Source organism: Lissotriton helveticus, chromosome 4_1 (genome assembly GCF_964261635.1).
Source record: "Lissotriton helveticus chromosome 4_1, aLisHel1.1, whole genome shotgun sequence".
Classification (NCBI taxonomy): Eukaryota; Metazoa; Chordata; class Amphibia; order Caudata; family Salamandridae; genus Lissotriton; species Lissotriton helveticus.
This window is the reverse complement of record NC_136063.1, coordinates 364584159-364608664: the sequence shown is the minus strand read 5'-3', so window position 1 is coordinate 364608664 and position 24506 is coordinate 364584159. Positions and strand designations below refer to the sequence as shown.

Sequence of the window (24506 nt, the reverse complement as noted above, 5' to 3'; positions counted from 1 at the left end):
GCATGTGAGCATTTTGGAGTTTGCCACAGTATGTCTGACTTTGTAGTAGTGTATGCAGTCTATTTTCTTTCCCAAACGTGTTTTGTGTTTTTTAGCTTTCTATGTGTTTTTTAGCTTTCTTTTTCTTTCTTTTAAGGCTTGGAGTCTGGGGCCTGTGTGTTTATGTAAATGGAATTGAAGAGTGGTCCGAGCGGTACAGACGTATTGGTGGGTGTTGGGGGGGGTTGGGTGGAGTGTTTAGTCAAGTGGATGGGAGAGAGGCTCTGTGTTTGTTTCGTTCGTAAAAATCAATCTCCCTTCTCACCCAACAGACATACTGTAAATGTTCGCATGTATTTATTGTTCCCAAGCATTGTAAATGTTATAATAACGTTATCCCAATGATAGCAACATAGGAAATGTTTTTTAGGTGCAAGCCTAGAGATACAATCGCAAAAAATTCCGTAGCACGCTGTAGAGGGAGGGGGGGGAATAGTAGGCCTGCTGAATGGGGGTGAGTCTGTGTCTTTTATTTCGTTTTGACACAAGTATGTTGAAAGTAAAGCTAGCCATCCCTCCTGTGACTCGAACTTGCTCTCATTTTTCTGTTTGTGGTGTGGCGAAGTGGTATGAGCTGATGTATGCTGCTGAATGGGACAGAGGCTGGATGAATAGTATTTAAAATAATGTATCCAATATATGATGTTGAATGAGAGAGATGCTGGATGATTTGTGTGTAAAGACCGAAATGTAGACACAGGTGTGGCGAAATGGTATGAGCTGATGTATGCTGCTGAATGGGACAGAGGCTGTATGATTACGATTGTAAAAAATGTATCCAATACATGATGTTGACTGAGAGAGATGGTGATTGATTTGTGTGTAAAAAGCAAAATGTATACAAAGGTGTTGGTAAATGGTATGAGCAGATGTATTGCATTGGCTGTTTGTGCCCAAGTATTTTGTACTGAAACGTATACTTCCCTACTGTGACTTAAAGTTGTTCCCTTATGATGCAAGCATGGAATGTAGAGTGTGAATGCAGCCAATATATGATGTTGAATGTGAGAGAACTTGTATGATTTGTGTATAAATACCTAAATCAAGTTGGAGGTGTGGCTAAATGTTATGAGCTAATGTATGTATGTGTTGAGAATGTATGCTGTTGAATGATAGACATGCTGGATGTTTTTTGTATAAATACAGAAACGTAGCCACAGGTGTGGCGAATTGGTATGAGCTGATGTATGGTGCTGAATGGGACAGAGGCTGGATGATTAGGATTTAAAATAATGTATCCAATATATGATGTTGAATGAGAGAGCTGCTGTATGATTTGTGTGTAAATACCTAAATCTATACACAGGTGTTGCGAAATGGTATGAGCTGATGTATGCTGCTAAATGGGAGAGAGGATGGCTGAAGAGGAATTAAAGGATTTAGCACGTCTTCTTTCCTTTGTTTGGGCTGTATATTTCAGTGTATGCTGCTCAATGGTAGAGAGGCTGGCTGATGAGGACTTTAAGGAGTTTGCACGTCTTCTTTTAAATGTTTAGGCTGTATGTTTGAGGCTAGAGTCTGAATGTATCCAATGTATGCTGCTGAATGGGAGAGAGGATGGTTGATTTCTGTTGTAAAACGTAAAGGTTGTGAAAGTTGTGGCGAAATGGTATGAGCTGATGTATGCAGCTGAATGCGAGCACGGCTGTATTGCATTGCCTGTTTGTACACAAGTTTTTTGTATTGAAAGTTATACACCCCTACAGTGACTCGAAGTTGTGATGCGAGCCTAGAATATGAATGTATAAAATGTATGCTGATAGGTGGCCAGGAGGGGATAGACGGGCCGGCGGCGATTTCTTTTGTAAGTCGTTTGTGAAGTCGTTTGTTTTTTGGATGCGATTTCAGTTTCAAGTCTATTTTGTACTGAAAGTTATACACCCCTACAGTGACTCAAAGTTGGGATGCGAGCCTAGAGTATGAATGTATAAAATGGATGCTGAGAGGTGGCCATGAGGGTATAGACGGCCCTGCGGCGATTTCATTTGTAATTCGTCTGTGAAGTCGTTTGATTTTTGGCGGCGATTTCAGTTTCAAGTCTTTTGTTTATTGTGTTGTGCGAGCCTGGCTGTGTGCAGGGAGAGAGAGGGGAGGTGCTGGCGTCTGGGATGGGGAAGGAGGATTGCGAGCCTGGCTGTGTCCGGGGAGAGAGAGGGGAGGTGCTGGCGTTTGGGGGCTGGGGAACAGATGTCAAAGGCTGGTGAATTTTGTTTAAAAAATAGTCTGTTTCAGTGGTCAAAAAATGAGTTGTGCAGGTTTAAGGGTTTAAGACGAGACAAGGTTTAAGGGTTTAAGACGAGACAAAGCCGTGATACTGCAGGGAGAGAGAGGGGAGGTGCTGGCGGATGGGGGCAATAGGTCTTGTATTGGAAAGAGTTGAAGCTATTGCCATTGTAAATGACAATGCCTTTCATTTATCTGTTTAGATAATTAACAAATAATTACAATGCCAATAGCCAGCGTTCAAATGCTGGTGAGCCCAACAAAATCAAAATACAATGGCAGCCATCTATCTGTTTCGTGTGCCTTGATGGGGTGGGGGGCTGAGGGGGCTTTCAATGCGGCTTCCCTTTGCAGTCTCAGTTTGAAGCCCTGGTCTTAAGTATGCAGCCTCGGCACTCGATACAAATGGAGTAGCAGCAGAAAGGAACGGGCTGCAACTCGCAACCAGCATTTGAACGCTGCCATTCACTACCACACATCTAGATAGTGTATTTTTTGTTTTCGGTACAAGGCTAATTAATGTGTGTTAGTTAATACAAATTCTTTTAAGAACATGATGCTTCCAACATGTTTTAGTATTCAATGCGAAAATGTCAAATGCAGGTTTAAGACGAGACACGGCCGTGATACTGCAGGGAGAGAGAGGGGAGGTGCTGGCGGATGGGGAGGGGGAGGAGAAATGCGAGCCTGGCTGTGTGCAGGGAGAGAGAGGGGAGGTGCTGGTGTCTGGGGAGGGGGAGGAGAATTGCGAGCCTGGCTGTGTCCGGGGAGAGAGAGGGGAGGTGCTGGGGGCTGGGGAACAGATGTTGAAGGCTGCCGAATTTTGTTTAAAAAATAGTCTGTTTCAGTGTGTAAAAAATGAGTTGTGCATGTTTAAGGGTTTAAGACGAGACACGGCCGTGAAACTGCAGGGAGAGAGAGGGGAGGAGCTGGTGGCTAGAGAGGGGGAGGAGAAATGCCAGCCTGGCTGTGGAGAAATGCGAGCCTGGCTGTGTGCTGGGAGAGAGAGGGGAGGTGCTGGCGGCTGGGGAGGGGGAATGGGAGGAGAAATGCGAGCCTGGCTGTGTGCGGGGAGGTGCTGGCGGCTGGGGGTAGGGATTGCCGTGGGAGGGAGCCTTGTCGCTTTCATGTGCACGCGCTTTTAATGTCAATGCGCTTGCGCATTGAGCTTCAATTTGACGGGCACTGCAAGGAATCGCCATGGAATCGCAAGTTGGTTAAAGTCTGTTTAAGCCCCCATAGTCTCGCAAGCTCAATGCGCATGCGCATTGACAGGCGAGACCTAAAAAACTATTTATAAAAAAGACTACCTTATAAACACACAGCTAACATTATGGAAAAAGGTAAAAATATAATTCCTTAATTCACAGAGACACACACTATGATACTTGTCAAAAATCTTTAAGCTCTCTATCTTTTTTAAAAGAATCATTACTCATCTTTACAAATGGTTTGGAAGATGTCAAACAGTGTCAGTCACAGTCAACAGATATTCTTAAGCAGAATCTTTGAACAATGCTTCCTTCACTGGGAGCCTTTCAATAATGGCACAGATTCTTTCTGATTTCAGAGCCATATTCTTGCACATAGCCAATAAAAATTGTTCCCACACAAATCCAAAACCAAACTGCACATTTTAATTGGTTGAAGATTTCAAGACTGTGAAACTGACATAACATTCACCCATCCCCCAGTGCTCATTCACCATGTAACCATGGTTTCTCCCTCTAAAACCAGCACAGAGTTCACAAGTTCATTTTACTATGTTGCAAAAAAATCCATCAAGGCTGATTGACCTCTCAATCTACTAGCTAATAAAATGCAATGTTTATCTAAATGACTTTTTCTCAACCTTTGAAATGACTTCTTTAAAAAAAAAAGCATGCACCCTAATTTTCAGTGGAGATTTTTAACAAAACTCCAATCATTTCTACTTATTCATCTGCACTGATTCTCAAACACTTTTTTTTCATAATCAAACTGCCATTTCATTTCCACAACTCATCTGACTAGAAGCACATCTACCTTCAAAATGACAAAAGTCTGGGTTATGGGTCATAGCTATGTCCACTGGGCTCAAAAATACGCAACTAACAGAGGTATTTACAATCTTGATTTACCAAATGTGAACATTGTATGGATTGGACAAAGAGGATTGAGGAGTCACCAATTGATACCATTGGTAAAATCCTTTATGCATTTACCACACCCTGACCTTATAATTGTGTACTGTGGTGGAAATGACTTAGGCACTTTGACTGGGGTAGGTCTGGAAATGCTTTTAAAGGACATCTTTGGGCAATTGATGTCACTTTTTCCCAAAACTGCCTTGGTATTTTCTAATATATGCCAAAGGCAAAAATGGAACTGGTCCAACCAATTTTGTCCACAGATTGAGAAAGCAAGGAAACATGTAAATAAATCTGTTTCTGCTTACCTCAGAGACTATGCTATGGGTTCAGTTTACCACAACAACTTGCGTTACAACATGCAAGACATCTATAGGAGAGATGGTGTGCATTTTACAGATGAGGGGAATAGAGTTTTTCTCTTGAATATAAGACTCTGCATTGGTACCTACTTGTAGGTACAAAAAACACCCAACGAACACAACAGCTCTTTTCAGAGCTAACTTACCTCTTCTTTCATAAACTTTTATTCGATTACCATTTGTTTGTAATCATAAAAAGTGCACGTAAAATACAGTAAACATAAACAATTAAAATGTAAATATACTAAACAAATAATGATTACTGCTGTAAGATAAGAACATTTTTTAAACGTTTAAGAACTTCAAAAGAATCATAAGATAAAAATACATCGATTTCGTAATCATCACATGCTTTGCCTTATTTTGATGCTAGCTTTTAAAAAGGTGGCTATGTACTTTGCAGTATGAGGTGAATCTAGAAGCTGTAAGAAAAGAAATGCAGGGTGACATAATCTATGACCTGAGGATTGAAGAAGTGGAAGAATCCAGGGTTTTCGTATTGATCTATAGTATTTGCAGAAAAAGGTAATATGGATTGTGGATTGTACGGAAACTCCATCACATGGACAGTTCATGAGAGTGCGGGACCAGTTTTGAACTTCGAGGAAAGAAACTAAATGGAAAAAGGTATTAAAACGGAATCTGGTCAGGAGGTATTTCTCATAATTTGACAGATAATAAGTCAGATAGGGTTGAATGCATGTGGTGACTTGGGTTGCACAGATTTGAGTGTTCGAAGTTTTTACAATCTCCGACTGATTACGCAGTTCTCTCAGGTGATCCATGCACATCTTCTTTAACTCTTTGCTGGAGATGTCTTCAACGCTGGGTGGATAATCAAAATAAGACCTGCGGCCAATGTCATTGAAAAAGTTCCGCACATAAACCAGCCAGGGGATCTTATGCCAGTTGGTTAAGGCATACCTCTAAACACTCTACATTATTTTTTTTACTCTATTTTTTTACACTGTTTTTCCCCGTGGTGCGCTCAGGGTGCGCGTACCGGAGAGCGCACCCGGGAGCGCACCCAGCGCTTACACCGTGATTTTTTTTTTAAAAAAACAACGTTTTTTTGCCCTTCAGGGTCCTTCTAGGCCCCCCTCAGAAAACCTAGGGGGTCAGGGGGTGTCTACTCTGCCCCCTTTTAATTATATCCCCCTTTCTTTTTTCACCTCTTGTGTCTCGATTCTACCGAGACAAAAGATGGCGGACTCTCCGGACTGTTTAGAATGTTGACAGACACCCGACAGCCAATCAGCTTTCCGCTCGCGCACTCCCGTAGCACGCCGGGTGCGCTCCCCGGTACGCGTACCCTTGAGCGCTCGGAGCGCGCCTATAGATATATATGTGTTTTTAAGTTGATTTGTAAAAAAACACTCGAGCAATTTTCAGCAAATATAGCAAAGGCACATCTGCGTACCAGTCCCTACAATTTTGCCAAGTTTGGCGTAATTCCGTTCAGCGGTTTGGGCTGTAGACTTGTCAGACCGTCCTATGGAAATTAACATGGGGAAAACACGTTTTGGGACCCCCCTTTTTTCTCAGCCCCCACTTCACGAATTCCCCCAAAACTTCCAGGGAAGGAGCGGAGTGGAGCCGGCCAAAAGTTTGGAAAATTTCACACAAATTCCTCAACCGGCGCCAGAGTTATTCCCAATAGAATGTTGCGGATTTCCTATGGTAGCCAATCCTAACTATAACTACCTACTGGCCACCGCCAGTAGGTAATATATATATATATGTAGTAAGTATACCTGTCTGCTAGAATGCACATGTACTGTACTATTAGAATATATTTTCTAAAAACGTTGTAAAAATATGCCTGACATATTCAAGAGTTCGCATTTTTTCTGATTGTGATACAGAATTGTAATTAAAAAAATGTATAGATGTATCCTTTACACCAACTTGCCAAACCAGCCCTATTGGTTTTGCCAAAGCTTGCTCATCTTCTTGTTAGAAACACCCGAAGGAAGAGATAGAAGATGGTACTTGTCTACTCACAGGAATCCACAAGAAACTGCAATAAAGGCAACACATTTCTTTGTTTTGTTATGCTTATGCAAGCTGCAAGCTAACATGTAAATAATGAGGAGTGTCCTTAAAAATACCTTATCCGAAAAAAACATCTTAAAAATTATATTTATTTTGATAAAATCTTGTTAAATTTGTGAATTTCATGTTACACTAAATTCACAAAATAACTTGAAATTTCGCATTACATTATTTCTCCCATTCTTACTGCAAGGTGTATTAGCATTGATGTTTCTCAAGGAAGATCAGCCTGTTGCGTAAAAGGTTACTATTCAGTCAATGTTTTATCAAGTGTGTAGAAAGCATTATGACATGTTATACCTGGCATTTCTGAAGTGCTCTCCCCCGACTATTTTGCCTTCTGACCTACTGTTTTACTGACTTCGTGTTTGGTGGCTTTAGGACTCGGGGCACTTTACCAATGCTAACCATTGCTAAAGTGTGTGTGTTCTCTACTTAAAACATGGTAACATTGGTTTCTCCACAATTTGCATCTTTAATTTACTTTTAAGTCCCTAGTAAAGTGCCCTACATGTGCCCAGGGCTGGTAAAGTAAATGCTACTGGTAGGCCTGCAGCACTAATTGTGCCACCCACTTAAGTAGACCTTTAAACAAGTCTCAGGCTTCCCATTGCAGAGCTGTGAGTGCAGTCTTAAACTGCCATTTCAACTTGGCAAGTTACGCCTCTTGCCAGGCCCAGCCCTTCCTTTTTATTACACATAAGGAACCCCTAAGGAATGCCCTGGACAGCCCAAAGGCAGGGTGCAATGTACTTAAAAAGTAGGACATGTACGTTTAAGTTTAGGTTTTACATGTCTTAGTAGTGAAAAACTCTTGAATTAGTTTTTCACTACTTCAAAGTCTATCGCTCCCATAGGTTAACATTAGGATTGCATTATTACATCTTATAAGTCTAATTACCACATGAGAAGAGATGAGACCCCCAAGTTTGGTGTCTCTGGAATCACAATTTTAAATCCTAACTTATGGTGAAGTTAGATTTTAAAACATAATTCTGAAAATGTCACTTTTAGAAAGTTGTCATTTTTTTATTTGAGCCTTCTGCCTGTCTCTGAATATACATCTGGGGTGTGTTACAGCTGGGCATTGTGCATTCCCTCCAGACAGCCACACAAAAAGAGAGCTTAGGTGTGAGTGAATGGCCATCTGGGCTGGTTGGGAGACACTCTTCACCAGAACACCCACCAGCTGCCCACTTGAACAGTGACATAACCTTCCCACAGCTGAAAGACAGACTCATAGTACTAACAAAGTAAATCCGAGTTCCCTATATGAGGTGGCACATTCTCAATTCCACATGAACCATGCAGACCTTAAACAGTGTTGTTGCTTCCTGGGTGCTGCTTGGCCATGAGTCTACAGGATATCTAATAATTACACACCTTAATCTATCCCAAAAGATCACTACACAACAGTATTCATAGATAAAAGCTTAAATTAGTTAATTTCTGAAAGAGAATCCTCTTCCCTGGATAATCAAAGTCATTGAAGGGTTTCTCAAGCCCTTGGCCTAGTATTCCAAAATGACGACAACACCAAACTTTACCTCACTTTCCCTATCAGCTTCTTTCCAGTCCTGTTTTACATTTGTATCTCTCCCAATTATTGGTTCACATAATCCACCTTGCTGCTCTGAGACTTTCCATGGGACGCGCAGATGCTGAAGCTTGTACACTGTCCTTGGTTCAACTCCTGATAAATTACATTACCTTATCCTTGATTTAAGGATCAAATCCCATGGCCTTGACTTCAGTCACGGTACTAGTCCTGCTAATAGTATCCTTCTGCACCCCAGAAACCTTCTGCAGCAACAGAATTAGCTATATAATTTCTTCTGTTTGTCAACAAAATATTAATATTGTGTCAAAATAGCTTTTGACCCAGACGTGGACTTAACTAGCTTTCATCTCTGTCAGTGATGGTATATGCAAAATGGCTGACACTGACACCCTCAACGATCATGCTGGAGCTCTTAATTTGTCCAGCATTATTTTGAGAAGAAATTGAAACTATCAAAGTAGCCACCACCTCCTTTGACTGCACAATGGGCTCTTTCACCTTTTGAGTTAACATCACCATCAGTCTGACTAGTCTGACTACAGGACTATAAAAAGCTGTTTTGACCAAGCTTCACTACCTCAAAGTCTAAGCAGCAAACTAAATCAAGTCATCTACAAGTGCTTGGCAGAAACTGCTCCTGTATACCTCAGAGACAGGGCCCTAAACATTCTGTGACATGGCCATTCCAATCCACAAATTAGTGAAGATTCAGTTCTAAAGGTTCATTTGCACTGGCCTGGAAGCAGGCACCCTCTAGGAAAAGGCATCAGCTGCTCTCTGATTACCCTATGGCAGTGAGAGGCTGGAGTTCCTGCTCATTCAAAAGATGCATTAATAAGGTGACCCCCCGAATCACTGCCTGCACAGTGGTGCCTCTTCCATTGTAGCTTCATCACTGCTGCAGCACTGAGCGGTACAAAAGGGGGTGGTGATGGACGGAGCATCTGAACCAATCAAACACTCACACCCAGTCAAAAGATCTGGGTTTAATTCATCACCGTTCTTTAGCCCACTCTGCCACCCCAGTTCAGACATGGTTATATGCAAATCAGTCTGACCCTGTGCCTCATGGGAACAGTCCAGCCCAAACTGCCAAGCCATACCTTCCCTGGACCGGAAACAAGCTTCCGAGTTTCGGTGGCACAGAGAAGAGCCAAAGCATCTCCGTGCTGTGTTATTCTGTGCCTTTCTATGTTGCACATTGAAACGATATGCACTATTAATGGAATAAATAAATGGATTAAAATATATATTTGTGAAAAGGTAAAAAAAAAGTCACACCATTCTCCTCCATCCTTACTAATTCGTTAAGCAACCCCCCAGCAAATGAAAGAGTGAAAACAATAATAATAGGAATCTTTGAGTAAATAATTATTATCTCATATATGGTAGTTTATGGTGTCTCTAACGAATTGATAATGCATGTAAAAGGTGTAATGAAGGTAAGAGTGTAGTAGAAGTGTAAAGTAGTCACCTGTCAACATTTTATTTGCTTTATAAAGACCCTTCATATGTGTATATCTACATAAATAACATGTATACATACATAATCGGCGAACTCTAATCACTTTTTGTCTGCACACAGTTGTGTTTTGCCTACAGAGGATTCCTGTATCTGCAGATTTATTTGGAATTCAGTTATGAGGACAGTGATTACACAGAAGGGAGCCTGGGGGATTGGTTCCCCTATGACTTTGCTCAGGAAGACAGGTAAAATATGCTTTTTGTGTGCGCTCCTCATGTTTATGTTTAAGGAAACACAAGTACCAGCATACAATAAATTATTTCGTAGTCAAACTCTGTCTATAGCCTCCTAATAACCTCTATTTGCTGTGCTCCTTCTGAAATTGGAGATTTATGAAAGAGCCCTCTTCCCTCAATTTCCGTAAAAATCTATGTACAAACGAGTCAATCAATTTGTATCAGTCTGATAAATCACAAGAAAGTTGTAATTCTTTGTAAACTAACATTTGTGTGTATGTATTAAAAAATTGAGAGATACATGAAGAATTATAGCATTTGGGTCTTCCGTGAGTCCCACTCTGCTCAATGTTTCCATGCGTCCATTCGCAGAGGTTGTGGGGAGCCATGGGTTAGTGATGGTGTCTTATGCGGACGGCACGCAACTAATCGTCATGCCGACACAGGACGCAGCAGAGTCAGCTCCTGAATTTAGAAAATGTTTGGCGGATCTTGCTAATTGGATGATGTTGAGCTGTGTGCAACTGAAGGCTGGGAAAACAGACATCCTAGCGGTAGGGAAACAACCATCCTTGTCGTCCTCGGTATGTTGGCCCCCAGAACTGGGCCAGCCCCCGACCCTCAAACCTAAAGTGAAGAATTTAGGATTCTGGTTCGATACGGCCCTTAACTTTGATCATAAAATTGCCACACTGGCTGGTACCTGTTTTGGTATCCTGAGGATGTTGCAAGGAATCTTAGACGTATTACCAGTGGCAGCAAAGAAAACAGTTATTCAGGCATTGCTAGTATTGCGCATGGAGTACTTCAATGTCTTGCATCTTGGAGTTTCCCAAGGCAAACAAAAAATGTTATAGAATTCTGCTGCACGAATGTTGGTAAAAATTCAAAGGCGATTGTCGCTGGGCAATGGCCTGCCTAAGTTACACTGACTTCCAGTACAAGACAGACTGGCTTTTAAAGCACTTTGTTACTGCCATATAATTCTAAATGCTAGAGGCCCGTGCTTTCTATTCCCTCTGGTCAAACCCTAGTAAGGAATCTTAGATCGGCAGACACTGCTATGGTACGGATCCCTAAAGTCTAAGGGCTCACTTAGGTGGAAAATCCTTTTGTTTTTTGGTAGTGAAAAAGTGGAATCTTCTTCCCTAAGACTTAAGGATGCAGACTTCTGAAAGTCAGTTTCGGAAAGATCTAAAGGCAAGGCGTTGTCATGGCTGAGGAGTTTCCTGACAGGTCGTACCCAAAGGGTCACCCTGGGCGATTATCGGTCAGAGGAGTTGGAGATCTCTAAGGGGGTGCCACAGGGCTCTTGTTTGAGCCCTACTCTGTTTAATATCTATGTGGCCCCCCTAGCTAACATCATGAGATCGTATGGATTTATTCCAGTGTCATATGCAGATGACACCCAACTCCTCTTTCCTTTTAAAACCCTTACGGTGGAGGTCAGGAACTCCTTTGCCCAGGGGATGAAGGCGGTGGCAAACTGGATGGCATCAAACCTCCTGCAGTGTAATGTTGCAAAAACGGAGGTGATGCTGTTCGGTGAGGCCAAACTTCTGTGGACCCCAGACTGGTGGCCTCAAGATCTTGGCCCGGCCCCAGAACCCAAGCAGGTAGTGAAAAACCTTGGCGTCCGACTTGATCAGGAGCTCTCATTAAAACATCATAGCAATCAAGTGGTGGGCTCCTGCTTTCATATCATCGGGATGCTACGAAAGGTTTTCCCTTTACTACCTGACTCTACTAGGAGAACCTTGGTGCAGGCCCTAGTATTGAGTCGCTTGGACTACTGCAATGGGCTGTTGTTGTCAACAAATGAAGCGGTAATCTCTAGACTCCAGGTAGTCCAGAATACTGCGGCCCGTCTGGTCCTGAATAAGCCCTCTCGCACCCCCTCTAAACCCCTTTTGGAGAAGTTGCATTGGTTACCCATCAAACAGAGGGTGAAGTTTAAGATCTGCTGTACAATGCATAAGTGTCTACAGGGAAATGGTCCAGCATACCTGATCAATAAATTCTCCTGGTATACACCGACACGCTCTTTGAGATCCAGTGAGCAGGCATTGTTACAGATTCCAAAATTTAGCAAAGCGAGACAAGGGGGAAGATCTCTTACGGTTGCTGGTCCAACTTTGTGGAACAGCCTTCCACTGTATTTGAGACAGTGCAAGGACCACCTTCCTTTTAGGAAGCAATTAAAGACATTCCTTTTTCAAAATTGACTTATGTTTATGGTTAGGGTCCGCTAGTTGCTTTTTGGCTGCCAAAGGCGCGGAGATACTCCTTCGGGAAGTGATCCTAGCGCGGTACAAACACGCAAAATAAATAAATAAATGGTTTTTCAGGAATCTACTATCCGAGAACTCTAATGGTCTAAAGGTGATCATTTTAAGCAGAAGGAAAGGAATATCCCTGATGCGGGGACACTCCGTTGGGAGTAATCAGGCGCTTTATAAAATATTAACATTTGGATAATAACTGTTTAATTTCAAGATGTAGAGCTTCAAGAAATATTATTATCTTTTTACAATCAACGAAAACTGGTGAGAACTATCACCAGAGAGGTAAAAAGTGTGTGCATTGAAATAAACCCATTGGCCATCCCATATAGTAGTGTAGTAGTTCCTCATTTTATGAAAATCAATGGAGCATAAAGTTCTAAACACTAGCTTGTTTTTCATCCTTGGGAAACATATCATTAAGCATAGTATTTTAAGGAAGTTCCCCCATTTATGACTAAATTCAAGGGATTGGGTCAGATCCTCCACAGTAGCACCTTGTCTTGCTTCTAAAAGTGTTGGTACCCCAGTATTATCTTCACCAGGAAGCTATATTCTGGAAAAGGGTGTTGACACATTTCAACCCCCAGTTATTGATGGGGTCTCTTAAGGACAGGGACTTTGTGTTTGCTAAATGGGAACACTGATAAGGGTTTTTTAGTGGTGCTATACACCTTAGTGTGTCTTTATTGAATGCAGCAGTCCTAAATACATGCACACCTCATCATTGAGACATCTCTTGGTAAATGATATACATTTAAATTCCCTACCCTGCGTCCGGAACTTTGAGTATCTGGTATCCCAATTTTTCGATTTTTAGACACAGTCTCATGCTAGTTTAGTATGTGTGCACAAAGGCCATTCGTGTAAGCTGGGTCCTGTCCTGGGTCTGGATGAGTGCACCACTTGTGGGACACCCCCGCGCCGCACGGCCACCAGCTGCTGCGTGTGCCCCTCCGCTGTGCCCTGCCTCGCTGCCTGCCTCGCTGCCTGTTTTGACAGTCATTTGTGCTTGTTTCTGCTTCTTTTAGTCTTTCCCCGTGTTTAGCCTTTTTAACTGTAAATTGTGCTTGTTTCGCCGTCCCCCGTCCTGTTTCCCGCCTCCCTCGCCGCCCCCGCTTCCCGCCACCACTGCCGACCCCGCCCTTCTTCTCCTTGTGTTCCCTCCCCGCTCCCGCCTCCCAGCTGCCCCGCCCACCCGCGCACTTCGCCTTAAATGGCGACCGTGCGAACGCGCAGCGTTGACGCGCAGCGGGCGCGCCGATTGTGCGCCGAAGGTGCGCCAAAGGTAAGCCCGTCTGCGCCCGTCCGCGCCTGGACCGCGCCCAGGGCCAGGACCCCTGCCCCCCACCGACGGAAGCCGACCCGACGAACCTACAGCGCCGCCGATCTCATCGCACTCAACACCGGCCGCATCCCAGGATGTCACCGAGCCGCCCCGAAGCACACCCACGGACCCTTCAGCTGCCACGCCTGCAAGTTCACCTGCATCCGGACCTTCCATGCACCCGCCAAGCCGAACTCCAGCAGCAACCACCTCAAGTGCATCCTGCTCAACACCCGCTCCGTCCACAGACACGCCGTAGAACTCTGGAACCTCCTCGACACCACCGCCCCCGACGTTGCCTTCCTCACCGAGACCTGGATGAACGCCTCCTCAGCGCCCGACATCGCCATCGCCATCCCAGAGGGCTACAAGATCACCCGGAGGGACCGCACCACCAACCAGACGGGAGGAGGCATCGCCATCATCCACAGAGACACCATCCGCATCACGACCAACACCGACGACACCCTCACCACCGCTGAACACCTGCACTTCCAGATCCACACCAACCCGAACACCACCCTCAGAGGCACCCTGATCTACCGACCCCCGGGACCACGCACACGATTCAGCGAGGACATCGCCGACTTCGTCAGCCCACACGCTCTCCCCTCCGCCGACTACATCCTCCTGGGGGACCTCAACTTCCACCTGGAGAACAACAACGACCGCAACACCATCAGCCTGCTCGACAACCTCGCCAACCTCGGACTCAAGCAACTGGTGACCACCCCCACCCACCTCGCCGGACACACACTCGACGCCGTCTTCTCATCCAGCAAAGACGTCACCTTCAGCCACGCAACAGGACTCCACTGGACGGACCACAGCTGCGTCCACTTCACCTTCAGAAGAACGACGATCCACCACCACCAGCAACAGGTTGCCCGAAGAAGCTGGAACAAGATCACAGCCGACCAGCTCACCGCCTCCCTGAGCCAGCACCCTCCCGCCAACTCAGCGAACCCCAGCCAGGCCGCCGACAACCTCACGAAGTGGATCAACGACTGCGCGGACGAACTCGCCCCTCTGAGAACCCCACCCAGCAGACCCGGCAGCAGAAAAACACCATGGTTCACCGACGAACTCAAGAGCTCCAAGAAGAACTGTCGAGTCCTCGAGAAAGCCTGGAGAAGAGAACCAACGACGGACAACATGACCACCCTCAAGCTCGCCACCCGGAAACACCACCAAGAAACCCACTGCAGACCCCACCGACCTCAAGAACTACCGTCCCATCTCGCTCCTCCCGTTCCCGGCCAAAGTCATCGAGAAGACCGTCAACAAACAGCTGGCCGCCTTCCTCGAGACGAATGGATCCCTCGACCCCTCACAGTCGGACTTCCGAGCGAACCACAGCACCGAGACCGCCCTCATCGCTGCCACCGATGACCTTCGAACTCTGATGGACAACGGAGAAACAGCGGCCCTCATCCTCCTGGACCTCTCCGTGGCTTTCGACACTGTCTGCCACCGCACCCTAGTACAGCGCCTCGGCAACATCGGAATCCAGGAGAAGGCACTGGAATGGATCACCTCCTTCCTCGACGGAAGAACACAGAGAGTCCGCCTACCACCGTACAAGTCAGAGGCCACCAAAGTCATCTGCGGCGTCCCTCAAGGATCCTCACTGAGCCCCACCCTCTTCAACGTCTACATGAGCCCCCTCGCGGCCATCGCATGCCAACACAACCTCAACATAATCTCCTACGCCGACGACACCCAGCTGATCCTCTCCCTGACCAACGACCCCGCCACCGCCAGAGCCAACCTGCACGAAGGGATGAAAGATGTAGCCGAATGGATGACGACCAGCCGCCTGAAACTGAACTCGGACAAGACGGAGGTCCTCATCCTGGGCTCCTCGCCCTCCGCCTGGGACGACTCCTGGTGGCCCCCCGCCCTGGGCACCTCACCCAAACCGACGGACCACGCACGCAACCTGGGCTTCATCCTGGACTCCTCCCTCTCCATGACCAGACAAGTAAACGCCGTCTCCTCGTCTTGCTTCAACATCCTGCGCATGCTACGTAAGATCTTCCGGTGGATCCCCACCGAGACGCGGCAGACGGTCACCCAGGCCCTCGTCACCAGCCGACTGGACTACGGCAACGCCCTCTACGCCGGAACCACGGCCAAACTCCAGAAGAGACTCCAGCGGATCCAGAACGCCTCGGCCAGACTCATCCTCGACATCCCCCGACGCAGCCACATCTCCGGACACCTGAGGGATCTGCACTGGCTCCCGGTCAACAAGAGAATCACCTTCCGTCTCCTCACCCACGCGCACAAAGCCCTACACGACCAAGGCCCGAGCTACCTCAACAACCGGATCAACTTCTACACTCCCAAGCGCCTCCTCAGATCAACCAACCACGCCCTCGCCGCCGTCCCCCGCATCCGAAGAGCGACAACAGGAGGAAGATCCTTCTCCTACCTGGCTGCCAAGACCTGGAACTCACTCCCGACCGACCTGCGCCTGACCCAAGACCACCTCTCCTTCAGGAAGAAGCTCAAGACCTGGCTGTTCGAGCAGTAAACGGCACCCCCCCCACCCAGCGCCTTGAGACCCTACGGGTGAGTAGTGCGCTCTATAAATGACCTGATTGATTGATTGATTGATGTACTCTTCATAATGAAAGAAGGCTACTGTCACATGTTCAAAGATGTAGAGTGGTGTTGGCAGCACACTGTGCTCTTAGTATTCCTTGTGTGACCAGACATAAATGTGTCACAGGAGTGTTGGCCTACTGGCACACTAGTGTAAATTTCCACGGCTACAGGTGAACTCAGTTACTTGCATTATATCCCAAGTGCAAGTTTGTATGTATGTGTTTTATTCACATTGTGCATGTGTGAGTGAGCCAGGGTAAAGGAAGACTGTGGGTGTTATTTTGAAAGTCCTTGGCCTATTCATGTTCTCCATGATGGAAGGGACTTTACTTTCACAGGAAGTGAACGTTTACTGCTGAAATTCCTGACACTGGGGAGAGAAACATAGACAATAAGGTGAGGAAAGAGGATACAGGCTCCCTCTAAAAATTGAATGAGGTACTTTTGCTGCAGAAAACTCTTAATTATTCACTCTAATGGCTGCAATAACCAGGTGCAGAAAATTCTTTGTGCCTCTGTTGTGGGTACTCTATTCTGGAATGCCCCTGCTGTGAGGAGCATCACTCTTGACAAAGGCTGAGTCTAGAGCACAGTCTAAAAAGGACATATGAAAGTAGAACTGACCCAAATGGTTTCAGGAATTGCAAACGAAGAATACACATCTCTTGTCTGCTCTACCTCTGTAAGAGTGGGAGCTGTAGACCTAATTTTTGTTCCAGTTCCAGGTTCCTTTGACCAAAAGTAGATGGGCCATTAGCTTGCATCAGAGCCTTCTTCCTCCTAGATGATTGTGCAGCTTGGTCCTTACAATGGTGAGGCAGCAAAGCAGTCTGTTTTTGGTCACAGATCTATGGAGTTATGTCATTTCAAGATGCTTTCGGGCAGCACCAGCAACTTGGTCTTCATAGGTGTACTTTCACTTAACCCCTTCGGCGCTGCGCACATTTTCGCCGTGTGAGGGCGATTTAAATAGTGGGTGGGATTCAGATGCCCCCGGCTGTCCTCCGCACACGCCCTCCGTGAAGCATGACAACCGGGGGCCGTCATGCGCACCGAAGGGGTTAATGACTTAGACAGCCGCACAGTCCCTCTGGCACACTCAGGCCTCCTGGCAGCAGATTCACTTCATTGTGATGTAGTGCATGTTGGGCATGTCCCACTGCCTACCCCATGATAAAAATCCATTCACATGCAGTTGAGCAAGTGCCATGGCTTAACATGTCTCTTCCTCTGAGGCCTAGACCACTTGGGCTCACTTGGGGCATGTACCAAAATGTGGGTACCCACTTAAAAAACAGCAGGACCTATTCACAAGCTGCATTTTGTTGTATGTTTTGTAGTACTTCAACAGCATTGAAAATGAATTACAAAATGCTATTCACAAACTTATGAGTGGAGTTTATGCTTCTGCCTCTCCTATCTTTTTCGATGCAGAGAACTCTGCCTGGACTGTGGAGTCTCCTTATACGAAATTAAATATTTTAGTAATAAATGTGGGATGGACAGAGAGGAGTGGCTGTTAAATGCAGAATACTTTGTAAAAGAGAATGGAGGAGTAAAGAGGAGTAAGGCAAGAATGAGGAGGGGGTTGGGGAGCAAGGCATACCCTCCCACTGAAGAGTAAACTCATTGCTATTCACAAAATTGCCTTTTTAAAATTACTACAGCCAAAAAGGGACCCAAGACGGTAGTATATTACTCCAGCTCAGGGCTGAAGTAGGTCTAGCACCACACTCGGTGAAACACTGGTATTGAAACAACCTTCCATAGAAATCGATGGAGTTAGGGACTTATAAAAACTCTTAGCAAATAAATCCTTTAAACAAGTAAAAAATATGAATAGTTATAATTTAATGTTAGTAAGTATTAGTCTTTATTGCATGATTAAAAAAAAAACCTTTGCAAGTTACAGAATTTTAAGAACGATATATCAATAAATACATGTAAAAATGAGTATAGGATCATATGCGTTATGGAAATTGTAAAAATGTATAAAAACATACTTATAAAAAGGGAGAGCTAAGGATCATGTCCGTTATACAGTAAGGTGGCAGTTGGAACTAGGCTAGTAATTGTGCTGGTGAGAAATCGCATACTTGGGACTCCTTACCAAGTTTTTTTTCTGCTTGTTCCAAAAACCTTACTAGGGCACAGTTTAATTTAGTGTTCCGAGTTCAAAGCAAGCCAAGACTGCCGCTCTACACGATCTAATCATGTTTGTGTTCCAGAGTTTCCTCAGGAGGGACCGCCTTTCGTTCAGCAGGTTTGGGCAAAGACAAAGGTAGTGTACTATGTCTTCTTTGTGATTCCCGCAGAGTCTGCATTGTTCCTGTCCGTGGGCTCTTTTCCATTTTGGCAAATGGACCAACAGGTTGATAACTCCCATTCTCAACTTTAGGAAACTTAATTTTATTTGTGCAGTGAATGGTTAAGTAAGGTACTCCTGTGGGGTCAACTGGACGTAGGATTGCAAGGACATTCATCCGTGACTTCTTTTTGCTAGCCGAGCCTTGTCTTCCACTGAAGAGAGCTTTTTTGTGCTTATTTTCGCTAGACGTTTGAATTCGTTATGGCTTACTTGCATGCCCCAAAGGTCTTTCAGGCCTAATGTTTTTAATCCTCTTTCCCAATATGCATGCCCTGCTCGCCAAAGATTCGTTTGAAGGCAAGACCATAGGTGTTGCGCTAGGCTGCCTTCCTTCGATGACCTCAATTTATGACAGCACGTTAGAAAACTCATGGCTCTGGCAAGTGATTGGTGGCAGATTCCCAGTTCCAACCTAATTTGGGCCGGTGATGTTTGACTTGGTAGCTTGAACACTATTCTATACATTTTTTTACAAATTTTGTCCAGTTGGCCGCTATCCAAGCCTTTTAGAACCTCGCTTCCGTAGGTTAATGTGGGAATAATTTTTGCTTGCGCTACCTGAATTGTTGGAGCAAACGTTGGGCCTTGTAGTTTCTTATGTATAGAACTGATTGCGAAAGCAAGCACGGAACCCTTCTTTTTTTGTTCTTCTAAATTAGTTTTGTATTTACCGTTGTTGTTAAAAGAGACACCAAGGTACTTATGGCATTTGGATTCAGCAATCCTTTCTTGATTCAAGACCCAAACCAACTTCTTGACCTTTCCTGAATGTACCGCCAACATTTTTATCTTCTTGCTGTTTATCTGGAGCTCATTCTTATTTGAATAGTCAGAGATGGCGTCCTTGAGTCTTTGCAAGCCGATCTTTGTTTTGCTAAGAAGTACGACATCATCAGCGTATAATAGATTTGACAACAGGAAACCAGCTACTTTGGGAGAATGAGAATTTACCTTATTTAAGGCTTCAGGAAGGTCGGATAGGAACAAATTAAAAAGTATTGGGGCAAGGACACATCCTTGTTTGAGCCCTTTTGTTGTCGGAATTGGACGTGATAGTCTCGACCTGTCCCCAATCTTTATCCTGACCCATGTGTCCTGATGGAGAAGCTGTATAGCTCTTAAGAGATCATTTGGTATGTTTAGTCTGTACAGCTTCTGCCAGAGCTTAGCTCTGTTCACCTTATCGAAGGCAGCTTTATAATCAATAAATCCCATATAAAGTAGGCAAGTGCTTACCTCTGGTCGATCAGACTAGAGAGGGTCATAAGATTGACCGAGGTGCCGGTGTTACTTGTAAAACCAGTTTGGTTCGGAGGAATTACAGAATGTTCATCAGCCCATGCCCTAAGTGAGTTAAGAAGCAGACCAGCAAAATACTTTGCTTCATTGTCAATGAGGGCTATGACGCGATAATTCCCGGGAGATTTTTTGTCCCCACCTTTGAAGATTGGTGCCAAAATTGATCCCTGCCAGGAGGGTGGTTTGATGTTATTTTGCAGGATACAGTTGAAGAGGGTGGTTAGCTTCGAGGCCCAGAAGGTTGTGTCCTCCTTAAACAGAGCCTGAGGGATTCCACCAGGGCCCGGGGCGCTGTCCTTCCAACCCTTTTTGATCAGTTTTTCGATTTGGCCGTCTCGATTGTTGATGATTCTTTGTTGCTTTGCTTCGTGGGGCACTCATTTGGTAGTGCAGTTTTCTGGCCGACGTTAAAAGATTCCTTCATTGAAGGGGATTTGATGTTACAATCAGTTGGCTTAGCTGCCACTTTTTGAGCAAAAATATATTCGACATTAAAATTCTGATGAAGGGTTTTTACTTTTTGGTCATTAAAGTGAAGATACAGGGAGGCGACCCACTCAGTCTCCAGTATACATGAGGACGCGACTTTCGGGGCTCGCCCAGAAATGCTGTTGATGGTTCGCCAGAACCTAGCAGAATTGTTTGTTTTAATGTCATTCTGCAGCCTAGCCCAGAAGGAGTTCCAGAGACTTCTGCGTTGTTCTCTTTTAGCCTTCTTTAGATAGCTGTGAGCCTCTCTCAATTTTGATACTAACTGAGGATCCGTTGGATTTGTTTTTAAAGCCCGCCTTGTCCGATTCATGTTTCTTGTAGCAGATTGTATTGCGGGGTTGCGACTGGGCGTCTGCCTTTGCCCGTACAGGTTCGTCTGCCTTATTGGTTTTGCGTGTTTATCGATCAGTTCGATTACAAATGTTGACCAGTTAGCAATTTCATCAATTGTGGGCCTACTGGTGCTCTCCATAATAAGTTTAGCATCCGCTGCTATTTGTTGAAAGTTGCTGAAAGAGCACTTAATTTGTTTTAAGTTAATCGTGTAGCAGTCAGATGGCAGTGTCCTGTCTTCTTCATGTTGGATTATTCTGGTCATAAGCGATATTTCTTGTGGGCAGTGATCGCTTTCAGTTCTGCTTCCAAGGCTAAAACCTGTTATTTGATGGAGAAGTGGAAGACTGACAAAGGTATAGTCAATTACCGAAGCGCCATTTTTACTCAGATAGGAGAAGCAGGGTGGCTTGTCTGGAGGAAAGCGCCCATTTAAGGCTCTGAGGCCCAGATTTTCCAGGTTGCCTTGTAAGGAGCGTCCTTTTGAGTCGTCCTTGTGCCAACCTGGGGGGTCGTGCGGGGGTATGACCCAAATGCTTTCATGTGATTTGGTTATCTCGTTTTTGCCCAGGTCCGACATTAGCCACATGTTAAAATCACCTGATAGAATTATTTCTGGTTCGAGGGATCCGATTTTCACTCTTAGTACAGTTGATATTGCTTCTTCTGCGAAAGATTGCCTTGATGCTATGTTCGGACGGGCATATGCATTCATTAAAAACAGGGTCCTGCGCTGGGCTTTGTCGGAGATAAAGGAAATTCCCATGCACTGGAGGGAATGTGATGAACCACCTGAATCCCATGAAGCGATTGCATTTTTGATGGATATGTAAATTGCTAGGCCACCACTGCCACCACTGCCTCTTCCCGAAGGTTTCAGTTTTTGTGCTGGAATGTGATGTGTTTTGAAACCTTCGATTTGCTGCGGTTCGAGAAGCCATGTCTCTTGAAGTAGTAGTATCTCGAATTCCTGAAAATAAGAGATTATGGCTTTATCTTCCAGTTTGTTGGCTAGTCCGTTAATGTTCCAAGAACATATCTTTAAAGGAAACATATTTAAGTCCTTTTCACTGTTATTCTGTCATCGTAACAGGCGAGTTGTATTTAGGGTGCCTGCCAACCATGACCATGTGCTGACCTCTTCCCGATCCCTATTTGGTGTGATCCAGTCTTCTCTCAGTTTTCTTTGTTTGTCGTCGCGGGTGGGAGTTTTGTTGCATGCGCCCCTGAGGACTGAGTACACTTCTCCCCTTTCTGCCCGTGTATGCTTAGGGTCTTGACTTACCAGCAAGACATGTGGGTATCCCGCTACCCTACCAGGTTGTAGCAGTATACCCCACTGTTTGAAGGAGTCTGTGTGCCCATGGATGGTGCTCATTACCTCTGCCGATCTCCAAGTGACCTTTGTGGTTTCATTTATTTGGCCGTGACTTGGTGCAATGAATTCTATCGATGTGATATCTTGTGTGGTTATGCCGTTTAACAGGCCAGTGGCTTGTATTAGTTTTAAGATGTTACCACAATTAAGAATGTCATGGCTGCCTTTGGACTTGTACTCTGGGTAGAAGAGTGTAAAGTTGGAGTCGCCACATGAAGGGGCCCTATTCAGCCTTGAATTTGCGCAGTGCCAATGATCTGTACTTGTCGAGGGGTCAAGATTCAGTGCTCCACTTCTCCCTACCACAGCTCCCTTATCTCTCACAGGGCTTGCGCCCTGATGGTTTTTGACAGAACTGTTGGTATGCACCTGATTTGGAGTGGTGCTTCTGTCGACTTGTTTTGCAGGGTGGCTAGAATTTTGGCCCTGCACCTTTACGTCCTGCGGCAGAGGAGTATTTGAAGGAGGCGTGTCGGTAGTTGTGATTTGCTCCATTGACCCGCTGCCCGCCTTTTTTCCTGAAGTTGTCCGTATTGATAGCTTTTCTGTTGGCGTGGGGGAAGCCCCGCTCGTCCTGCTTTTCCTTTCCAGCAGTGTTGGTAGTTCTTCTAATTTAGTTCTTGACTCCTCAGTTTCTTTTGGGCTAACACACTCTGTAGCTGTCGGACGTCTAAGGGTGTTAAATATCGGGTAAAGGCTAGGTTCTTGTTTGCGCTTACCCAATTTGTTGCGGCCTCTCCGCTTCCTTTGTCTTTTCACCTTTCCCGCAGGATCTCCCCAGGCTTGTTCCATTGGAGATGGAGGGGTGGAATTTGCTCTATCGACAGTTGGGGTTTTTTGCTGTTCACAATCCCCGATGTATCATTTGATTGAGGGAAATCGATTTCTGTGACTCCTCGTTCCTTTGAGTTTGTTCCCATTTTTACTATGTTGTCCTCACTTAGGACGCCGTCACTGCAGTTTCCCAGGGGGGGCTTAGAATTTGTAATTTCTTTTAGATCTGTTAAAAGTTTTTCCATTATCCCTGGGAGTGTGCTAAGTTTATTTATTATTGGTGAGCAGTCGCATCCTTGTTGCGGGAGGTCTGCTGCTGCCTGAGCCCGTCTGATCAAGCTGTTAAGGTTTGAGATCTTGTCGTCGATTTTGACTACGTACACAGCCAGTGTATTCAGGAGGCTGATTTGGATATCCATTTTGTTAGCTTGATAGGTCATTTTTTCGGCTGACCTTTGGAGGATGTCTAAGGCAGTGGCTCATGCTTTTTCTTGAGTGTAGTCCTCGTTTTTTACTTCCTTTGGTAAGGACGATGGCCCAGGATTACTGGGGATGGCATTTCCGTATGAGAGCAGCATTTTTTCCCATTCCTTTGACTCAAGATAGGAGAGATCTTTTTCAGCTGGATCAGTTTCCTCTATGAGTGTCATGGGCTCAGAAACACTGGCTGTGGGATGTTCCCGTTGGACTTGATCAGTTTCGCCGTCCTCAAGTGGAGAAAGGGTGTTAATGTCTTCCTTCTTCGTTTCCTTTTTACTAGCCTTTTTAAGATAAGTTACGGAATCGCGAGTTTGACTGCATGGTATACTGAAACTGGCCTCGCGAAGGGCAGGGTTGGTTACAACTGAATTTCTCATTGGCTCTCCATTTGGTTTGGTTTGAACGTCCTTTATACTATGGGTAGCATTGAACAGCTCTTGGTAGGTTAAAGTGGGCTTAGTTGCTGGATTTCCCGGAACCTTGTCTTCGAGTTGAGCTGCCACTTCAGACTTGCTGATGCCTGACAGATGACTGCTGACCACGTTTCCACCAAGACTGCCCTTTTTGATGTTTACTATGGGACTCAGGGGAATTGGCAAGCCCGCCCACGATATCCTTATTGCTTGAATAGACAACTGACCCGGCGTCTTTCAGAAGGGCAAATTTTGATGTTATTTTTGGTTGGTTTCTAAAGGATTTTGCGGGCCAGCCTGACAGAACCCTTCACAGGAAGTTGAGAGGTATTGTCTATAAAGATTTCAGGGTCACTCAGCGACAGATTTACAATCTGATCAGATTCCGTACTTGTCAGCGCAATTTCCCCTCTACGTTTCTTTTTCTTTTGTGGTGCACTTGTCCTTAGCCTGCCGGATCTCATCCCGTGTGGACAAGATAGAGTGGGAGGATGGAAGAAGTGATCAAATGGCTGCTTAGGAGGGTGGCAAAGTGTTTTTGAAGATAGAGAGAAGGCTGAATTTCCAAGTGCTGTTCTACTGGTCCTTGGCCTATAACCACTTTTGGAGGTGGGGTAAATATTAATTGCGCTATCAATCAGCGTCCTCAAGTGCACCTCTGGCTGTACACAAATTCA

At 45.2% G+C, this 24506-nt stretch overlaps 1 protein-coding gene across 1 annotated transcript in view; it reads left to right on the top strand.

Moving 5' to 3' along the window:
• LOC144828000 (fibrocystin-L-like) overlaps positions 1-24506 on the top strand; it is a 1506874-nt gene that overhangs the window by 542733 nt on the left and 939635 nt on the right. Inside the window, exon 22 of the mRNA XM_078686147.1 lies at positions 9955-10079. Coding sequence (XP_078542273.1) covers positions 9955-10079 — 125 coding nt within the window. The remainder of the gene's footprint in view (positions 1-9954; positions 10080-24506) is intronic.